Consider the following 22215-nt stretch of genomic DNA (forward strand, 5'->3'; position numbering starts at 1 on the left):
TTCAACTTTCTTCTTTAAAAAAAAAAATAGTTAATAGTTTTCAATGATGTGGAAAAGACTATTCCCTACTCTCTCTCTCTCTCTCTCTCTATATATATATATATATATATAAACATATATATACTGATGTCTTTTTTAGATAAAAATTAGTAAAACATTTTTTAATTTAAAAGTGGTTAATAAAAAGATATCAAAACCAAATTAAAGAAAAAAAAAACTTACTTTAAATGCGTAATTTAACTCTACTTAAAACCATTAAAAAATAATATATATATTTTTTCCAAAGACATATTATGTCATTGTGTGTTCGTTTCAATTTATTAAAAAATTCTTATTTGAAAGTTAAGACAAAATTAATTTTATTTTGAGATGAAATTTATATTTTATGCTATATTAAAGTTTTTTTTTTTTTAAAGAACAAGTCTAGTTAATATAAGTAAATCCAATTATGACGTTGGAATAAGTGTCTAGATTGTGGAGAAAATATGTTTTATTTCTTTTTTGAATGAAATATGGTTTGCTTGCTTATATTTAATGATCCATTACTAAATCATTTAAAAATAACTTTGACTTTAACCACCTAAATATTTTTTATATTTATTAAGTTATTATCCAAAAGTTTATAATATTTTTTGTTTTTTGTTTTCAAATGCTAAATTTATTTTTATTGTTTATTAAATAATTAAATTATATTTAGATTATTTAAAAAATAATTTTAATAAATTAATAATATTATTAGATAAATATTTATTTTAGCATAGAAATATTTTTCCAAACAAAGAAAGACAACCAATATTTTCATATAAGAATAATGATATGACTGTCAAAAAAAGGTTGCTTAGTAAATCATTTTATGGTGTTTAGTACTTTTTTCAGTAATCAGAAATTATTATAATGTCTAAACATGCAATAATTGTAGAGTAAATATGTTTATGGATGAGGGTTATCCCATCATGGCCTCAAATATATATCCAACCCATGAATTTATATATATATATATATATATATATATACAACATCTCTTATTTCAACATGATATTAATGATCTATATCCACTCATTGTAAGATTATCATATTAATAGTAGGTGAGTTTATACAAAAAGCAATCATATAAGCTTTTTGACTTGTTAGAAATCAAATAACAAGTCAAATTTTGATAATTATTATTTACTTTTTATTTTATTTATTGTAAATTTATTTTATAAGCATAATCACAACGTACGGATTATTCATTTATTTGTGAAAGCATTTCTGATTTTTTTTTTTTCATTTCTATATGTATATGCACAAATTCATTCATTAGTTACTAAAATCTAATGCATCCAGTGAATGTTAAACAAATATATATATATATATATAATTAAAAAAAACGCACACGAAATCTGGAAAATTGAACAATTTTAATAACAATTATGTTAACTATGTAATCACTGAATTAAATCGAAAAAAAAATTGGATTTGATTTTTTTAAATTGATAGACTTGATTATAAATATGATAAAACATTAAATTTATTAAAGAAAAAGCCTGAAGGCCCGAAAGTGAAAGAAATAATTAAATTACCATACAACCAACCCTTCTCTTGGACTTTTAAACTTTGAAATCAACATTTTGAAGATTTTTTTTACCTTAAAAATCAACATTTATTAAATGATAATGTTGAAAAAAGAAATGTTCTTTTTCCAAAAGACTTTTAAAATATGCAAACAGTTTTCAATACCAACTATGCGAATTTTCTTATTAGGCCCAAAAAGAACAAAAACGCCACCGTTTTTCAAGTTCATACAGAAGGCCGAGTACCAAACAAATTTTAACATTCGAAGGATCAAGGGCAATATCGTAACTTCTTATTGCACACCAAGTACATTGTTGGAATAATAAAGGGTATGACTTAAAGGAAAGTTAAAAAAAAAAAAAAAAAAAAAAAAAGGAGGAAGAGGAAGAAGACTGAAGTATTCCTATAAAATACAGTACAGAGATGCACACAGACATATCTGATACGAGGGGAATTAATTGCATGAACAGAGAGAGAAAAAAAAAATGCCATTAATCTCCTGCAACAGTGTTTCAAGCGAGAGAGGAGGTAGTATCGGTCCCCCGTTGTTTATTGTTAATTAATAAGTTAATATCGTTAATTATTTACTGTTATTAATTTCATCTTTCTTAATAGATCTCCAAGTACTGTGATCTACGTCTCGGCTCGGAGTTTATATCCAGAACCCCACGGTAAGCTACAGTTGATCAAAATATCTTTACCGTTGTTTCTCTTGATTAGTTGATATCTGGTTTTGAAGTCATTTTTTAAGCCCTTCATTGCTTGAAAACTAGAATCGCTCGTTATTTTCAGAAACCATGTCATTCAATCGTCATTGGACTTTGTTGTTCTTTTTTTTTTTTTTCTGTTATTTTCTTTTTGGCATTTTTTATGGTTGCCGTTTATTTGGAAATTCTCCTTAATTATCTTATTCTGTCGAGCGCTTAGTCTGAGAGGGTGGTTCGATTGATGATTTTTTGACCGTGTTATTTTGGCGAGAGGTTAATAGTTATGATTTTTTCGATGCCTCTGAAATTGAAATTCTTCTGTGATAGGAATTTCAAATATGGGAATAAGAAGTTTTATATTTTATAAGCCAGTTGCTCTCATAACAAGAAATTGTTTACTTTTATTGCATTCGTACTTCTTGCTGGTGATTATACTTGTTAGTGACGCGTGATTGGTATTTTAGAGCGAGAAAATGGGTAGTACTATGACGATCACTGTTTGTAAAGGAAGTATATGACCATGCTGAAGAGATGTTACTTTCCTTAATATGCTAAAGTACTGAATGCAAGTGAGGTACATTTGCCTTGGAGTTGTAACGGACAAAAAGCTTTTTCAGAAATTGATGTCTGATTGCGCTTTTCCCCCTAGAAAACCATGCTATATACAAGAGTGGTTAAACCAAGAGAACCAGCCGTATTCCAAGTAAAAGATCATATGGTCTTTGCTGTTCTCAGTTTCCTAATCTACTTGAAACCAGTTGCTACAAGATTTTTAAGAGTTAAAAATGTTCTCAAGTTAATTTATATCTTACACTGTTCTCCTAGCATATATTCACAATAGATGCATCATTTCAGTTATTTATTTGTGTTCTGTCATTGTTCATTTCTAATTACTGCACTATTTATGGTATATCTTGACGCTTGTTGCATGGTATTCTCTAAGTTGATTTTGAATTTGCCAGATTATAAGATGAAGGGAGGAAATAATGCCTTGAGATGTCAGTTTGATGGCTTCATCTTGAGTGAAGACAGATAGTGCATGGCCTCTGGGTATAATAGATATTTTAATTATGTCTGGGTCTCGACAGCGGTCCCATTTTAAGGGCCCAAAGTGGATTATTATATTGGTTTCTTTGGTGAGTATATGTCTAATTGGTGCCTACATTTACGCGCCTAGAGGTTGGACGTCCTGCTACATCTTTTCTACTTCCGATTGTGCTATCTTACGGCAGTTTCCATTTGTTCCTCTGAGGGAGTTAACTGATGATGAGAATGCAGCCCAAGTTGTAATTAAAGAACTTTTGAACCTAAATCCTACTCAAACAAAGAACCCGAAAATTGCTTTCATGTTTTTGACTCCAGGGATGTTACCTTTTGAGCCGCTCTGGGAAAAGTTTTTCCATGTAAGGCTTAGACTCTTGTTTGTAAACTCATTCCATTTTAGTCTTTTTTGTGGCGTTACTAATGTCTTCTCTCTTTAAATTGTTTTTTATTTCTGATCTCATAGCATGCATTCGGTGCCAGAATAGTTGGTTAGAAAGCTTTTTGGCAATGTCTTTCACTATTAAATTCTTACGTGCCTAACTTTCTGTCCTCTTTATGATATTTTTATTTCCTTCTAAACATATGAAAAGATTGAACTAACACCACTTCAAATGTTGAGTTAGGCATGAGGTTAGAGATACTGCAGTAACTTATTTAGTAATTGAAAGAGGGGTTCACTTTCCTCAATGAAACAGTAAAAGAAACAAGAAGCACTCCTCAGAGCTTTCTTTGGGATTGAAGCAATCATCAATCATATGTTTCTGAAATGAAGAAAAGGAATGTTGAAACTATGTTTGGTAGCTTATAGTTTTGATGTACAAAACAGGGTGAATTGTCTTTCTATTGTGGAAGCTATGCTTTTCTTTTCTTTTCTTGTACTTATCTTTATTGTCAAGTATTTTTGCACAAAAAGTTTGGTCTTGAAAACTCAACTTATGGTCATTGAGGAGAGAGAGCTTTTGGGACAAGTGCATTTATTGATGGTGGTTGGATTCTTTGATCCTTTTGAAATAGATGGAAGCTTTGGGGATACATGAGGAAGTTCCTTAGTAAAATGCAATTGATTTGACATTAATATGTTTGTGATATCTAGGTATTTACTTGTCATTTTGATTATTATAGTAATATATTATCATTATCGTTATCTGACATCCACTTGATCATTATTTGGTATCATTATCATTTTCTGAAATCAACTTTATCACATGAGGTTTTTGGGTGCATATTCTGTTTCTAAGACTTAGCAGAGGACTGTTTGATGCATATTTAAAAGAATTAACATGGACTATCAAATGCATATTTAATTTATTAATTTCGTTTTACCATCTTGTGGGGATAATTACTCAATTTGTATTCTATATTGGAGTTCTAGTGTTGCTTTCAAATAATAAGCTCTTATATGCGCTAACTAGCTTTTTGTCAGAAGTAAATTGATCGAGACGAAAAGGTCTTTTGACTTAATAGATTTTTTCCTGTAGGATGCTTAATGCAACCTTTTCGTCTCAAATTTGTCGGAAGTTCTTTCCTTTTGTTTCTATTTCAAATTTTATCCTTCCAGAAAAATATGACGTTTAACATCTTCCTCCAGGGACATGAAGACAGATTCTCCATTTATGTACACGCATCGAAGGATAAACCTTACCATGCAAGTCGTTATTTTGTTGGTCGAGACATACCCAGTAATAAGGTAATAATGTTTCTTCTGTCTTGTTCGCTACAAAATGTCATAACTGGTTTTAATGTGTGGTAAAGCCAGATTTAATTCTTTAACCTTTCCATTAATCCTAAAATACATTAGTTTATTTAATTTTTTCAAAGTCGAAGGCTTTTAAATTAGTTTTGCACAATAAAACTAGATTTTGTGTGACAGTTGCCTTGAAGATGAAAATGTTTGTGCAATTTCTGTTGTGACAATAGCTTTTCACTCCCTCAGTTGTTTAGAATACAAATTTCTGCTGGATATATTCTCATTCGCTTCTCACAAATTCCTTCTCATTAGATGATTAAATATCACTGCTAAATTCCAAGTATCACGTGAATGTCTTTTTCTAAATAAGACAAGGTCTCTATGAACAACTTACTTGCAGGTGGGTTGGGGAAAAATTTCAATGGTTGATGCAGAGAAGAGATTGTTGGCGAATGCTCTCTTAGAGTCTGATAACCAGCACTTTGTATTACTGTCTGATAGGTGATTGATTGTTGATTTCTCTTATATGTACCTCTTGTCATGATGGAATCTAAGTTATTTCTTTACTTTTGCTTTCCCCTGCCAGTTGCATACCACTGCACAACTTTGAGTATGTGTACAATTTCCTGATGTTCACTAATATGAGCTTCATTGATTGGTAAGCCTAACATATTCGCTTAGGGGCTGCCCTTTATACTAGTTGATTAATTTTATAACCTCTTTATTTCCTTGCACTGAAAAAAAAACCCTTCCTATTTTTTCTTCTAAAAACTCCCCATCTCTCTCTGCTAGTTTTGTAGATCCTGGTCCTCATGGAAATGGGAGGTATTCTGAACATATGAAGCCAGAAGTTGAAAAGGAGGATTTCCGAAAGGGTTCTCAGGTATATTTTTCTGATAAACATGAGTCTAGTTTTTAATAAAATTTTTCTGGACTTTTGCTCCCTTGTCAAGTGTTGATCTTTGGCATGGCCTCTCGGCTATCTATTTAGTATTTGCTCTCTTGCCACACTAAGACTTCTGCTTATTGATACTTTACACCTTATTGGGGATGAACAGTGGCTCGTGCTCCGCTGTTTCCCACTACACTTCCAGCTTTGTAGATGTTTCCCATTAGTAATTAAATAAAATCTGGAGCCACATCTGTGTATAAAGTAGAGGCGTGACCTTCTTTTGCTCCAAAAGATGAGTTTGAAGTCTGCAAATTTGTCATAAAGAAAATTAGGTAGGTAAAGTAAAGCGCCTTAGCCACTCCTTACCTTACCCAACTTAATATACCAAATGTTTAAGGTTGGTACACAACCAAAAACTGAGAAAATTTTCAAATAACTCTATTGAATAGTTGACCTCCTCATAAAAATGAGATTATATAGTATTTATAATATTTGCTAAGTAACCTTTCTTAAATAGGGTTAAACTAAAGTCTCTAAAACTAGTTTTAAATTAAGAAATACTAATATTAATAAAATAGAAAAAAGTAAATGCATAAAACAAGTAATACACTAGTTTTATATTTTAAAGAATTATAATATCTATTTAGAGAATCTAAACTAACCTATTTGCACCAGTTAGTCTTTAAAAATATTAGAACTCTGTAATTTACAAATTGTAAAAGAGTCTTTAACAAGAAACAATATTAGAACCATGTGATGCTCATGTGGGTCTTTGAAACTACATTGTTACTCCTGTCTACTGGTGAAACCTCATGATAGTTGATTGTCACAAAACATATGCCAAATTTTTATTTTGGGAACATTCAAACCAAAAGGGACGAAATCATAATTTGTTATTGATTATATTCTAGTTTTTACAATTTTTTACCTATTCAAGTTCACCCTAGTTATGTGCCAAGCTAGGCTATCTTTCTTTCTTGGGTAGTGGAGAAATCTTTTACTAGCTCTTTAACATTGCCTGCAGTCTGTAACAATTTTACTCAGCTACAAGTAGTTTAAAAATCAAAATACCTAATTGTTAGAAGCCCTTGACATGTTTTTCTGATCTTGACAAAGAAAAAGAGAGAGGAGAGAAATAGAAGAAAAACAAAAAGAGAAATATGAGAAATAATATTATTCTTTTCCTTAATTGATTATAACATAAAGATTTAGCTTTTTGTAAGTTATAAGTAATTAAAGCAACCACTATTATGACTGGAATCAAAATAGTAGTAGCTGCTGTGAAGTAAATTCAAAACATTAACTTAATCTTAACCCTAATTGATACTTGTAAAAGACTAATTTACCTTTTTTATTAATTTTTCCTTTTTTTTACTCTTAATGTCCTGATAATATCCTCTCCTTCAGCATCAATCATGTCCCCAAGGTTAAAATATAGATTATTATTATTATAATAATTATTATTTTTTCGAAATAAAAAGTTAAGAAGTATATATTCATAAAGCACCAAACAAGGGGGTACCGTTCATGCACAATTGTTTACATTTTAGTTAGGGTATCAATGACAAACCTAAAATTCTCATCTCTACCAATGTCACGCTCTATAAACGTATACCCAAAAATGTGAAACCACCTATTTCTTAATCTATACATCGGGTTTTTTTTTCCATCAAAAGCCCTAAGATTTCTTTCTTTCCAAATAACCCATAACACTGTTAGGAGAATTAGACCCCAACGAACATTATCCTTTCTCATACCATCCCAAGCCCATAATTCCTCCCTAACCGTACCAACCATTACCCATTTCACCCCAAGAAGACTATATACCATACTCCACAGCTCATGAGTCACGGGGCACCATAAGAGTAAGTGGTTGCACGATTCTGCTGTATTCATAATAAATAACATCGGTTAGCCATGTGGTATCCTCTCCTCATCAGTTTGTCAATAAGTAAAATACATTCTCTACTGGTCTCCCAAGCAAAAAAGGCAATCCGTGGGGACGCATTTAACTTCCAGATCTGCTTAAAGGAAAAATTGAAATCTGAACCAGCCCTTCCTTCTCTAAGGTATCAATAATAAGATTTACAAGAAAACTGTCCATTCTGACTCAATTTCCAGATCACCCTATCCTCTGTTTCCTTCAACTTCTGCATTTCCAGCAATTTCAACAGGTTTATGTAATCTTGTATCTCCCAGTCTTTTAAGTTTCTGTATACATTCACCTCCCAAATCCGGCTGCCATTAATCTCTTTGTAAGATTCTTTAACCACCATGTTCCTGGACTGAGAAATTTTGAAAATTCTAGGAAATCAGCTCATAAGACTGCCCCCCTCAATCCACTCATCTTTCCAGAATTTAATTTTATCTCCACAACCAATCTTCCACTGAATAGAAGCTTTAAAATGGTAGCAGTCCATCTGGATTTTTCTCTATAGCCTTAGGCCATGCTGTTTGTTGATTCTGCCATTATCATTTCTGCCCAACAGATCACCTCATCTTACCCAGATTACCCTTCTCCATTGTCTGTCCTCTTCCTGTAAGTACCACCATAACCATTTGGCATTCAGGACAATATTCAACTCAGCCAGAGATTTAATGCCCAAGCCCCCTTTGTTAACAGGGTTTTTAACTTCAGCCCAATTAACCAAGTGATATTTTTTGTTACCTTCCTCATCACCCCATAAAAATCTACACTGGATGGTCTCTAGCCTTATGGCAATTTTAGTTGGTATTGTGATGGTGGATAAGTAATGGATTGGGAGATTTGTTAGGGTACTTCGGATGAGAGTGTACCTACCACATTTGGATAAAAAATTTCTTTTCCATCCCGTTAATCTTCTTTCAAAAGTTTCAATAACCGCCTCCCAAATTTTCATATCCTTATACTTGGCCCCTAGGGGAAGGCTCGAATATTTTATCGGAAGGCTAGCTGGCTTGCAACCCAAAACCTTAGACAGTCTAGTTTCATCACTTCTATCACCCAATCTCACCATTTTCAATTTATGCAAGTTGATATTAAGCCCCGATACAGCTTGAAATAATAGTAGGAGGCAACTTAAATGCCTTAAAATCCCAACGTCCGGTTGGCAGAAAATAAACGTATCATCAGCAAAAATAAGTGAGAAACCACAATGGAATTATCACCACTGCCCACCTTTACACCTCTAATTAGTTGTACTTCCAAAGCCTTCGTTTATAAGCCATTAAGTACTTCCATTACAATAATGAAGAGTAAAGGGGGATAATGGGTCCCCTTGCCTTAATCCTCTAGTGGCTTTGAAGAATATTGAGGGAACACCATTTACCATAACCGCGAATGAGGTTGTAGAAATGCAGAACATCATCCATTCTCTCCATTTTCGACCAAAACCCAATCTATTCAACATGTAATCAACAAAATCCCAATTAGCATGATCATATGCCTTCTCCATATCAAGTTTGCAAACTAAACCATCCTTACACCCCGAAACCAACTCATTAACCACTTCATTCGCTGTCAAAACAACATCTAAAATCTATCATCCTTCGACGAAAGCTTGTTGACATTCCCCAATAACTTCGCCAAGCACTTTAGACAGTCTCCTAGCCAGAACTTTAGATAGGAGTTTGTATATGCTCCCAATTAGGCTAATAGGTCTAAAGTCCCCAATGTTCTTGGCGCCTTTCTTTTTAGCAATAAGCACCAAAAAGATAGAGTTTAAAGATTTTACGAACTTCCTAGTTTCATGGAATTCCTTAAACATTTCCATCACCTCCCCCTTGATAAGATACCAAAATTCTTTAAGGAAATTCATATTGAACCTGTTCGGACCCGATACTTTGTCACCATTACATGATTTTAAGGCTTCATAGATTTGCTCTTCATCAAAAGTAGATTCCAGCAAATTACTACTATTCTCAGACAGCCTCTTGAATTGCAGCTCATTTAATTTAGGTCTTATATTGAATTCTTCCTCATACAAACCAGCGTAGAAGGTCTTGGCAGCATTCCTCATGTTCTCATTTCCTTTAAAAATCATATTGTCTGCCAACAGTTCATCAATATAATTATATTTCCTGTGATGGCTAGCCAAAACATGAAAACACTTTTTGTTTCGATCCCCTTCCTTAAGCCAATTTTTCCTAGATTTTTGTCTCCAAGACTCTACATCTAAGGCAAATTTGCTAGCTAGTTTACCCTTCAGTTGATCCCTCAGGATGCAGTCAGCCTCCTCCAAGTTGTTCATCCCCTCTTTAAAGTTTAGCTCCTCAATGATTCTTAGAATAGAACTGACTTCCTCACCATTTTTAATTTTTTCTTCCTTAGTCCACTCCTTTATAGCCTCCTTCAGCGCCTTCATTTTGGCAGCAATCCTGAAGCTAGTTTTTCCTTGAATCAAAGTTTGTTCCCAGATATCTTCCACAAGCCACCGAAAAACATCCTTTTTTAACCATCTCTTTTCTATTCTGAAAGGGATCGGATCCCACTGTATACCATCATCTTCCAGAGAAATAGGAAAATGGTCCAAAATGGGTATGGATAATTTCTTCTAGCAGACCCCATTCAAGTTGAGCAACATCTTTGAAGGTACTAAAAATCTATCAATTCGAGACCATGAGGGATTGATTCTTTGGTTGGACGAGGTCCATCCACCCCCAGCCATTGGTAAATCAACAAAATCCAAACTATCCAATGTGTCTTTAAATTCCTCAGCCACAGCAGTAGAGAAGTTGCCACCACTCCTCTCCTTCCTCCTCAGCACCATATTAAAATCTCCCCCAACTGGCCAATTGTCACCCCATTTCTGCATGTACCCATCTAACTCCATAGAATCTCCATTTCAGTCCTGTTGCCACGGCAATATACACCAGTAAAGAGCCAATCCTCTCCCCCTCTCACATTTTTAAACCGGACAGATAGAGAACCTCCCCCCCCCCATTCTATCCAAGCACTGGAATTTCTCCTCCCCCCCGCGACCTCAGCAGCGCCCTTCGCCGGAATAAAGTCCCAACTCACCTCTTTACAATTCCAAATACTCTTAATAAAAACTCTGTCAGAACACTCCACTTTTGATTCCTACAGACATATCATATCAGGTTTCTACATTACCAGACAACCTTTAATAACTGTTTTTTTTCCCATCATTAAAACCCCTCACATTCCAAGATATAATTTTACCAATCATACTTTTATGTTTGGATTGACCTCCTTCACCTTTCCTTCATACCTCCTCCCATCATAGTTAATAGAGAACTCCAATCTTTTCAGCTCTCTAGGTGTCCCACCTCTTTGTTTCTTCTTTCTAGCATCCCTGTTTGCCCCCTCCTTTTTAAGCATCCTTCTTCTAAAGATTTCAAAGAGAAAAGAACATACCTGGTCCTCAATGCCTTTGAATGACACTCCCATTATTCTACTAAATTTTTGGACATTTTGAAGAACACACACTGAGCTTAACTCTGCTTCTCTGTCTTCCAGACCCATTTCAGCTTGTCCCAATAGCTCTATGTTCTCAACTTGCTCAACATTCAAAGATGTGAGTGGTAGAATCTCATCATTCACCAACGTTACCGCTAAATCTCCGTTGGATCTTTCTTGAATCTTCTCTCCCGCATCTTCATAGTCCCTTTCCCATCCATCGAAGCATACGAACGGAATTGTCCATCGTCTTCGGTTTTGCCTTCAAAATCCGAGACCGGAACTCCATCTTCCTTTCCCATCTCAACAATTCCTTTCCACTCTTGCTGTCCTCCTCATTATCTTTGGACTTCCCCTGATGTTTTCACTTGAGTTGGGAATTTGCCCTAAGTGAATGCTCGAAGACTCACCCATTGTTATAATACTATTAATTGGCCTCCACCAGCCTTTTTTTCCTGGGCTCCAACCTCTAGATCATTCCTCCGGTCCAGGATCATGGTCAACTATCCATTTTCCTTTATTCTCTCTAGTGAGCCTTAGATTTATGGGCTTTGGCTGAACAACTCCGACCCTTTCGAAATTCTTTTTATGGGGAAGCCCAAAACGAATCCTTTTAGCATCATTTCGGGCATTCCTATTATACCCCTCAGTGGGCATATGTGGTGCACGGGGGGTCCGACGTGCTTCTCTTCTGGGTTTAGTTTGCCCTACCCAATGATGTGTGAATCCCCCAGACTGAAGCGCCGCTGCGTAGGACTTCTCACCTTTTACTTTCACCTCAAACTGGATCTAGGAAGAGCAGTGAGGGCAATGAAAGAAGGCATTCCACAATTGTGTTTGAGCATCATTCAAGCAAATCAGTTAACCCTTCTTACTTTCTGATTTTGAAAAGGCATCCGAACGCACCATTTTCTGCTTAGCTAGTTCAAACGTCATATTCATAAAAATCTACCAGCCCTGTCCCTGTTCCCCTTCTAAGATGAAAATCCTATTCACCTTCTTTTTGAGGACTTCTGACAACACCAGATAGAGGCCCCTCCTGTTACTACGAAAGGATATCCAAAAAACCTGATTTTGACTAGACATTCGTCTTGCCCATGGCACTTGGTTACTCCAATAAAAATCTTCCAAGGCATCGAGCAGCCACTTTACTTCCCCTTCTCCAAAAAAATTGAGACCCTATAGCCCTTCCTGTTCTCACAAACTCTTAGACCCTCCGCCATTCTTCCTTCATAAATTAAATAAAATGACTTATTTTCGATTGTTAGAAACTTCCTCCCTCCAAGGAGTAACATGTTTTACCCTCCGAGCGAATGGTGGTGCAAGGCCGACATCAGACAATGTGACACGCTCCCTCATGCTCGCTCCCTCATGAACAGGAGAGAGTAAAGAGTGAGAGTTTACTATGATAGATATAGGTATATATTTTTTTAAAGAACTTTTTTTTTCTTTTATATATATATATATATGCTAAAATAGTTTCTTTTTATATATATATGTTAATTATTATATATGTATATATCTTTTTTTTTTTTTCTGAAGCAATTTTCTACTGCCTCTACCCCCCGTAAAATCAATTTATTATTATTATTATGTATATATATTAAAGCAGTTCTGTTGCTTCCACCATTGAAAATCAAATTTTCACGGATTGGCTCCTCCACACCACCGACGCAACCATTGTCGGGCGTTGTAATCGTGCTGCTGCAGTAACGCGTTCTTCCTTCTCTTCTTCTTTTGCTTCTTCTTCTTCTTCCGCTTCTCCTTCCTCCACTTCTTTTCTAGATCAGAACCCATCTGAAGAATGAGAGACCTGCAGGTTCTCATCTTGACCTTGCGTGGATTAAAGCGGAACCTGGGCAGAGTTTCCGAGAGGTAAATCTTTCTGGCTCGTTAGCCGAGGTGAACGAGGAAGAGACCTTTAGGGTGTTCATTTCCGCCACCATTGCTTGAGAAAAAAAAAGAGAAGGGGAGCAGGTGAACCTGTACGGTTCAAAATGTTGGCTGGACCGGTTCGAATAGGATAAGTTAGCGAACCTGTTTCAATCTGTATTATTTGCTCCGATTCAATAACTGAATTGGTTTTAGAGTTTATTTTTTTATCTGAACCCTAAATCTTTTCTTCTTCATCACGCAGAAGAAGGGTCGGCTGGCTGTCAGGTGTAGCCCCTTGAGCCGTCGGCCTCACATCTCTCAGGAATGCCTCCGCCAGGTGTGCCAAGCTTTCTTCGGTCCAGTCGGTGGATCTGCCATGGAGCAGATCCAGTATCATGCTAAACTGCCGCCGCGATTCTTTCATGAACGCGGTGAGTTTTAGTTCGATCTCTTTCACAGTGATTGCTTTCGAATTCTCTGTCTCTGATACCACTTTATCAGAAGCTTTTGACATGATTGTCTGATTTTGATAAAGAAAGAGAGAGAGAAGAGAGAAATAGAAGAGAAACAGAGAGGGAAATCTGAGAAATAATGTTAGTCTTTTCCTTAATTGATTATAACATAAAGATTAAGCTTTTATAAGGTATAAGCAATTAAAGTAGCCATTATCATGGTTAGAATCAATACAACGGTGGCTATTGTGAAGTAAATTCAAAATATTAACTTCAATCTTAACCCTAATTGATACTTGTAAAAGAATAATTTACCCGTTTTATTATTTTTCTCTCTTTTTACTTTTAATATCCTGAGAATACCTTCTCATTTAGCATCAACCTTGTCCCCAATGTTAAAATATAGATTATTATTATTATATATATAGGTATATATTTTTTTAAAGCACATTTTTTTTTCTTTTATATATATATATATATATGTTAATTATTATATATGTATATATCTTTTTTTTTTGAAGTAGTTTTCTACTGCTTCCACCATTGAAAATCAAATTTTTACGGATTGGCCCTTCCAAACCGCCGATGCAGCCACTACCGGGCATTGTAATCGTGCTGCTGCAGTATCGTGTTCTTCCACCTCTTCTTCTTCCGCTTCTTCTTCTTCTTCCACTTCTTTTCCAAATCAGAGTCCATCTAAAGAACAAGAGACCTCCAAGTTCTCATCTTGACCTCTCGCAGATTAAAGCGGGACCCGAGCAGAGTTTCCAGAAGATAACTCTTTCCGGCTAGTTGGCTGAGGTGAACGAGGAAGAGATCTCTAGGGTATTCATTCCCTGCCGCCGTTGCTTGAGAAAGAAAGAGAAGGAGAGTAGTGAAGCAGTTTGGTTCAAAATGTTGGTTGGACCGGTTCGAATGGGATAAGTTAGCGAACCTGCTTTGGTCTGTGTTGTTTGCCCCGATTCAATAACTGAATCGGTTTTAGGGTTTATTGTTTTTAGCTAAATCCCAAATCTTTTCTTCTTCATCACGCATAAGAGGGGTCGGTTGACCGTCAGGTGCCTCCCTTTGAGCTGTTAGCCTCGCATCTTCCGGGAGTGCCTTCGCCAGGCGTGCCAAGCTTTCTTCTGTCCAAATGGTGGATCTGCCATGGAGCAGATCTAGTATCCTGCTGAACTACTGCTGCGATTCTTCCATGAACGCGGTGAGTTTTAGATTGATCTCCTTCACGATGATCATTTTCGGATTCTCCGGCTCTTATACCACCTTGTTAGAAGCCTTTGACATGACTGTCTGATCTTGACAAAAAAAGAGAGAGAGAAGAGAGAAATAGAAGAGAAACAGAGAGGAAAATCTGAAAAATAATTTTATTTTTTTCTCAATTGATTATAACATAAAGATTGAACCTTTTACAGGTTATAAGCAATTAAAGCAGTCACTATCATGGCTGGAATCAATATAGCGATGGCTACTGTGACGTAAATTTAAAACATTAACTCCAATATTAATCCTAATTAATACTTGTAAAAGATTAATTTACTCATTTTATTATTTATCTCTTTTTTTACCCTTTATGTCCTGACATTAATATGTATAGTTTCCTTGTTTTCTACATATCAAGGTCTTAGATTTACTTCTGAAATCATGGAATGGATCTTTCTAACTTCGTGTTTTACTAGATGATGATGCAATTCTTTTTCGAATGAGAAATTAGGTTTATCACAATTATTCTTGTGGTTACCAATAATCCAATGGAACTACCAATTTTTATGGGGTCTTTTTCCTTGTGAGTATATTTCTGGTTGAAGAATACTCTTGCATCTTTCCTATTTGGAATTTTAATTGATCTACTTGTATGCCTTTTACTTGGCAAATAGATGGCCTGGTATAATCGATATGGTAGACATTCCTTTGCAGCTAGAATGTTGATAGATCATTGGATATCCCATGAGATTTACATTTCTACTGCAGTGGTTCTCCATGACACGAAAGCATGCTATTATTGTTATGGCAGACAGCCTGTACTACACAAAGTTCAAGCTTCACTGCAGGGTAGGTAAACCTGGTATTAATCTCAATTCGCATTGTTTTCTTTGGATGGATTATCTATGTCAAGTAATAATCTTGTATGTTGAAAAGGTTTTCATCGCTTTGTTCCCTATTTGCAATACAGTTTCAATTGATTATGATTGGAACAAGCACGAAAAAATTCCTTTTAGTTTCTTATATCCTTATGGTCATTGATACCAATTGTCAGCTTTCCTTGTGTATTGGAGTTGGAGCTAAATCACTATGTTATCACATTAATGTTTGTAAATTGCTTTCTTCTGCTCTATCTTTTAACTATTGTACGTGTATATATATGCTCTTTCACTTATTTTACACGTTTGAGGATGAAACAACAAACTTCTCCCAAGCATTCAGTCACTACTTATTAGGTTCATCTTATGTTATGTCAAAATAAAATTACTAGAAAGTAAATACAGTCCATGTAAAATAGATAATTGAGTGCTTTGATAATGATTCTTTACCAAATCAGTATGTATCACTTAAGAGCCAAAAATAGGAGAACTAAAAAAAAGGAAGAAAAAAATTGGAAATAGAAGTGTCTCTTTCAAAAAGCAGCCAATATGTCTGCTGTTTAAAAAAAATCAAATATGCAAATCTTTAAATTCGGGTTCTCCATCTTGTCTAAATCTATTTACTTATCTGCTGCTAGAGACTCTTATGTCAGAGTTATTTTTTTCCTCATAGGTAACCTGTAGAAATCATGAGTTTTCCGTAGAAAGCCACCATTTTCTGGATTTGAGCAAAACATTTCTCACTTTTATGTAAAATATTTTGGAAAAGCTTGACTGCCTTTCCAGTCAATTGCCTAGCCAAATGATCCAGCAGCCTGACTTATCATTTGGATACAACAAGTTTTTCAGTTCTGAAGTAATTTAATAATTTGCAATGATCATATGACCGGGTACTCTCAGAAAAATGACAGAAAAAATTATGTTGAGATGGTACATAAAAAAAATAGTGGAATTATTATTAACAGACAGAATATATGGAGATTAATATAAAATCTCATTTGAAAATAGAGGGATTTCACTAGAATTTTTTCTGGAAGTAAGATAAAACTCATGAGAGTTTCTGGATTTCTCTCTTTTCATTAACAAAATGGCTGCTAAACTTTGTTTCACTAATGAACATTGGTTGCTGAATTTTGTTTAATTGACAAAAATCTTGATGGTATTGTGGTGGGCTTTCTCAGCCAAACATGGACGGACGTAATTGCTATGCAGACGAGCACTACTTCCCGACTCTTTTTAATGTAAGTAATTAATATAATATATTCATTATCTTGCAGACCTGCACTCCTTAAAAGTGAGCATAACTCATCTTTTTTTCTTTTCTCTATTACTGAACTACTTTGAACTAACTTTCTTTTTTAATCTCAGATTATTGATCCTGCTGGGATTGCAAATTGGTCAGTGACACACGTTGACTGGTCTGAAGGAAAATGGCATCCCAAGGCATACCGGGTGAAAGATGTTTCTTATGACCTCCTGAAGAACCTATCGGTGTGTTGCAGACAGACATATCTGGTTCTGCTGGTCTATCTGAAATTCTGTGTCATTTATAGTATTACTTTTCCTGACCATGAGACTTGTTGAATGCAGTCTATAGAGGAATCTGTACATGTGACTAGTGATGAAAAGGTAAAACACTGGATTCTTTAAACATGTATCGGACCAAACATTATTGTTTAGGTAAAAGGCATGTTATCACTGATTTTCTTTTGTGGTTGCAGAAGAAGGTGACAATTAAACCTTGCTTATGGAATGGCTTGAAGCGACCCTGTTATCTATTTGCCAGAAAATTTTATCCGGAAACTCTGGAGAGCTTGATGTACATTTCCTCCAACTACACATCAATTTAAGCGTTCAATTTCTACATCTCAGAAAATCTGGGGAGTTATTCTTTGGCCGTACCTTGACTATTATGCATTGGATCTCGTACATAATTTAAAGTAGATAAAACTAGGAGCGACAGAGTTCTGCTGTTTCTTAGTGAAGGTGAACTGCTGATCATGTAAGATTTCACCTGACAGGGACCAGAGGAGGGCATAGCATATTTGGGATGGCAAGGTTCAGAGCTTGCTACCTTATTTGCTTTATTACCGTTGCTTATTAATGGAATAATCCTGATATATAGACTGGAAATTTTGGTTTTTGTTATAAGCTTCATATTCAAGTGAAGTGTGATTTTTGAGCTCATCGATATGCTTTTTTGTTTTTTCTTTTTGCCTAAATAACTTATTATGTGAGCTGTTGGCCTTTATAACAAATTCTCAATTTTGAAAAATCATGAACATACAATGTTCTTGAAGATAATATGTGAACTATGAATGTATTGGTACATATTTTATACTGTTACAAGATTTGTTTTTATTTTTTTGGTACATCATCAAATGTCTTTAATTTTGAAATCTTATCCATCATACCACCAGTTTTTCAAGAAATTGCAATCTTTCTTCTCTTTCCTCTGCCACCCATGCTAGAACTGACATTGACAACCTTTTATCTCCCTTCTATGTTTTTATCCTCTTCATTCTTTTCCCTCCTCCATTCTCCATCATTATCTTCTTAAGGAGATATTTGGCTCAGTTTTTGTGTTTTAAAAGTATTTTTACAATTAAGAGTAAAATACTTATTAGAGGAATTTGGACTCTCCCCCTAATTATGTTGATGATTTTAAGTATTATATTTTTTTTTATTAATTACTTCACATGTTATGTATGGTATTATTTTTTAAAGAAAAAATCTCAAGATTGTGATATCTTTCTTTGTTTTAAAGTACTAGTAGAAATTTATTTTAAATACTCTATTGTCATTCTTTTTTTTTTTATGTTGATGTGAAATGTGTTAGAAATTTATATAATTAACAAATAATTCACAAATAAATGTAATTTTTTAAGATAAATATGCATGACAACACATGTAATCACATTAACAAATAGTGAATTGTATGAAAATATTTGTAACATAAATATCTCCTGTAAAAACTTAATTTTGAAGAAATGAATCAACAAAATAATTTTTCTTGTTTTTCACAAGAATCACATAAGCATAATCTTTTTGAGAGAAAGAGAGTGAGAGTCTTTTTTTCCTATACATTTTTTTCTTATGTTTTTTTTTTTTCCACTTTTTTTTCTTTTATAGTTTTATTAAGTGGTTAACTTTTTTTTTTTTTGGATGTAGTAACTAACCACCATTTTGAATTTTAAATGGTAATTGTTAGGCAGTTACCACTAATCCCAACCTGGTCAGGTCCCATTATTGGTGACCCACCCGATTAAATTCAACATCTATTCACGTGATGAGACCACCTCTCTCTTCAATTCTACAGAACTCATACATAAATAGATTGTGTGACCATACATAATTTGAGAGCACTTTAGCTATACATATGTTAGAAGCATATAACTTCTCGAATAGTGAAGCTAGGAGTATGTAATTATATCTCCAACGATCTCATTTAACTGATAAATCGAGTACATTTATAATTATGTTTTTCCATATATAAACATAATTGGTTGATCAATGAATATATATTAATGATGTGATATATTTTTTAAATTGTTATTTTTTTTTATCTTAATTCTCTCACATTTTATTTATGTCGTTTTTTTAGAGATATCTCATTGGACCGAATCATTCATGATCCTTTAGTTATATCATAAGATAGTGAGTCTTAATTAAAAGGTTTAGGAAACATATTAGAGTTATGAGGGTATTATATGAGATTATCTTAAAATTTTTAGGTCTCACACAATATTAATGTTGAGATCTCATTTTTATTACCCTTTGGTCAAATTATTTGCACATGTGGTATGAATCACATGTTACGATATTTCTCGTAGAGTGCATGTCTTTTATTTCTTATAAATACCGTATATATTATAGTCAGATATACTTAATATCTAACTTGAGTTTTCTTACATGTCTTTTTAACTCTTCATAATTGTAATATGACAATAAGACAGATAAAATGATAATCATTAAATTATTCATTTAGTGTTACAAACTTAATAATTTTATTATGACTTAATTCTTCACCCTGATTAGTGGCGACAATTATTAATACTTAAGCTGATTCTCATTTGTCACCTAGATAATTAGCTTAAATTTGTCTCATCTTTGTCTTACCAAATAATAAAGGCACTTACCTGTGTGAGAAAAGTAATCTTATATATGTCTAACATACTTTGTCTAAATATATAGATGTATACAACATATATACACATGTTTATATATATATGCTCTACAATAAATGTAAATAAGGCCAATGAGAAAGGAAAAAAAAAGTATTTCATTGATAACATAACCATTGAACATGGTTGAGAAATATATTAAATGTAAGTACATTTAGCACCTACGCAAACCTAATGAATTAACATGCCTATAATATCCATCTCTTGGTATAGGCTTTGTAAATAGATCTATTACCATATCGCGTATAGATATGTATTCATGTTCACTTCTTTTTGTGCAATCATATCTTTCACGAAATTATATTTAATATCTATATATTTTTGTTGGAAATATTAGAGATAATTGTGCAAATAGTATTAAAAATAAGAAAAGAAACGGGAAAGAAAATGTGTTTATATATATATATATATATCTTATATATTTGTTATGCCAAATGAATTAAAAATGAAGGTATTTATATAAGTAAAGAATAATTTTTAATAATATCTATGGTTATAAATTATTTATATTATATAAAATTTAAATATTAGTATATTTTAATAATAGTATTTTAAACAGGTGGATGAGGAATTTTCTTCATTTTCTAACACTTCTTCTTATAAAGAAAATCGTTTGAACATAGAGTTTATATTTGAAGAAATCAATCTTCATTTTTGGAAATGCTTTTTTGAATATATCAATTAGCTGTTCTTTTGAGCTACAATGAACTAAATTAATTTTTCCTTCACTTTCAGCTTCTCAAACGAAATGATATTTGATTTTGATATGTTTAGTCTTCCTATGTTGAACTAGATTCTTTGCAATAGTTATTGCTGACTCGATATCGCAAAATATCTTTGTAGGTTGTTTCTAAATTGCACCCATTTCAGATAAAATCTTTCTTAGCCATATTGCCTTATTTACAACAGCACATACTACTGTATACTCAGCTTTAGCTATTGATTGAGCCACAATATCTTATTTTTTACTGAGCCAAGAAAATACACCATTTTCAATCGAGAATACATAGCCTGAACTACTTTTCATATCATCCAAAGGTCTAGCCTAATCATTGTCTGAATAACCAATCAACTTTGATTTTTTAATATAATTGTACTAAATTCCGTGGTCTGAACTTCCTCTTAGATAGCGAAGAACTCTTTTAACAGCTTACAAATGTACTTGGGTTGGCTTCTGCATAAATCTGGATAACATACTTACAACATACATCATTTCTGGCCATTTAGCAATTAGGTACAATAAGCTACTAATCATACTTCTGTATTGCTTTGTATAAGCTTTTTCAGAGTCATCTGCCTTATTAAATTTATCATTTTGAGTCAAGAGTGTTGAAACAAGCTTACAATTTTCCATTTTAAACTTTCTTAAGATATTACTGGCATATTTCTTCTGACATATGAAGATTTTTACGTCTATTTGACTGATCTCCATACCAAGAAAGTAATTCATCATGCTAAAATCAGTCATCTCGAACTGCTTCATCATATCTTGCTTGAATATTTTTATCATAGATGAGTTGTTTCCTGTAATAATAAGGTCATCTACATAAAGTTAGAGGATAAGGATATTTGATCCTTCTAACTTTATGTACAATGTAGCCTCATTCGAACTCCTTCTAAACTATTGTTGAATAAAATACCCATCAATTCAAATATACCATACTCGAGCGCTTGCTTAAGACTATATAACGCCTTTTTCAGCCTTAAAACTTTTTCTTTTTTTCCTTTGATCTTGAACCCTAGGCGTTGTTCAACATAAATTTCTTCTTAGAGAAATCCACTAAGAATAGTGGATTTCACCTCAAGTTGATAAATCTTCTATCTTCTTTGTGCTGCAAGAGCAACAATAATTCTAAATGTATCTTGTCTTCATACTGGGGAAAAATCTTATTATAATCCACTCCAAATTGTTGTGAATATCCTTTATCTACTAATCTGGCTTTGTGCTTTTGAATTAAACCATATGGATTAAGTTTTGTTTTGAATATCCATTTTACACAATAATACCTTTATTTGGTGGTTTGGTTTATAGTTCCCACGTCTAGTTCTTCTCGATCATGCGAATTTCTTCCTTTATGACATTTCTCCATTTTTTATGTTGAGATAGTTCTTCATAGCAATTTGGTTCATGAGCTACAAAACAACAAAGTTCACATTGTTCAGCATCAAGATAAGACATTCTTTCAATATCTTTACATAATTCTGACAATCTCCTAAGCTTCTTAGGTGGTGCGTCAGATAAACTATCATACTCATATCTAGAAGAATCAATATCGTTTGAGCTACTACTAGACTCTTCCTGAGAATATTGACCTGTTTGATTGATTGGTGTTAATGTGGT

General features: G+C 33.6%; 1 protein-coding gene across 2 annotated transcripts; it reads left to right on the top strand.

The window, feature by feature from the left end:
- Window positions 1-1915: 1915 nt before the first annotated feature.
- On the top strand, window positions 1916-17877 carry LOC110825392 (Core-2/I-branching beta-1,6-N-acetylglucosaminyltransferase family protein). 2 transcript variants are annotated; one of them, XM_088206988.1, is made up of 13 exons: window positions 1916-2082; window positions 2170-2225; window positions 3224-3311; window positions 3439-3664; window positions 4894-4992; window positions 5393-5493; window positions 5579-5650; window positions 5785-5875; window positions 15581-15661; window positions 16872-16931; window positions 17059-17181; window positions 17281-17319; window positions 17412-17877. In XM_088206988.1, exons 3-13 carry the CDS (start codon window positions 3301-3303, stop codon window positions 17538-17540), a joined length of 1032 nt encoding a protein of 343 aa, XP_088063114.1. In that variant the 5' UTR covers window positions 1916-2082; window positions 2170-2225; window positions 3224-3300; the 3' UTR covers window positions 17541-17877. The 2 variants fall into 2 exon arrangements, with proteins under 2 accessions (XP_088063114.1, XP_088063113.1); XM_088206987.1 differs by having other exon boundaries at window positions 1917-2082; window positions 3224-3664.
- Window positions 17878-22215: the final 4338 nt, after the last annotated feature.

Source organism: Carica papaya, chromosome 7 (assembly GCF_054855325.1).
Source record: "Carica papaya isolate Zhongbai chromosome 7, ASM5485532v1, whole genome shotgun sequence".
NCBI lineage: Eukaryota > Viridiplantae > Streptophyta > Magnoliopsida > Brassicales > Caricaceae > Carica > Carica papaya.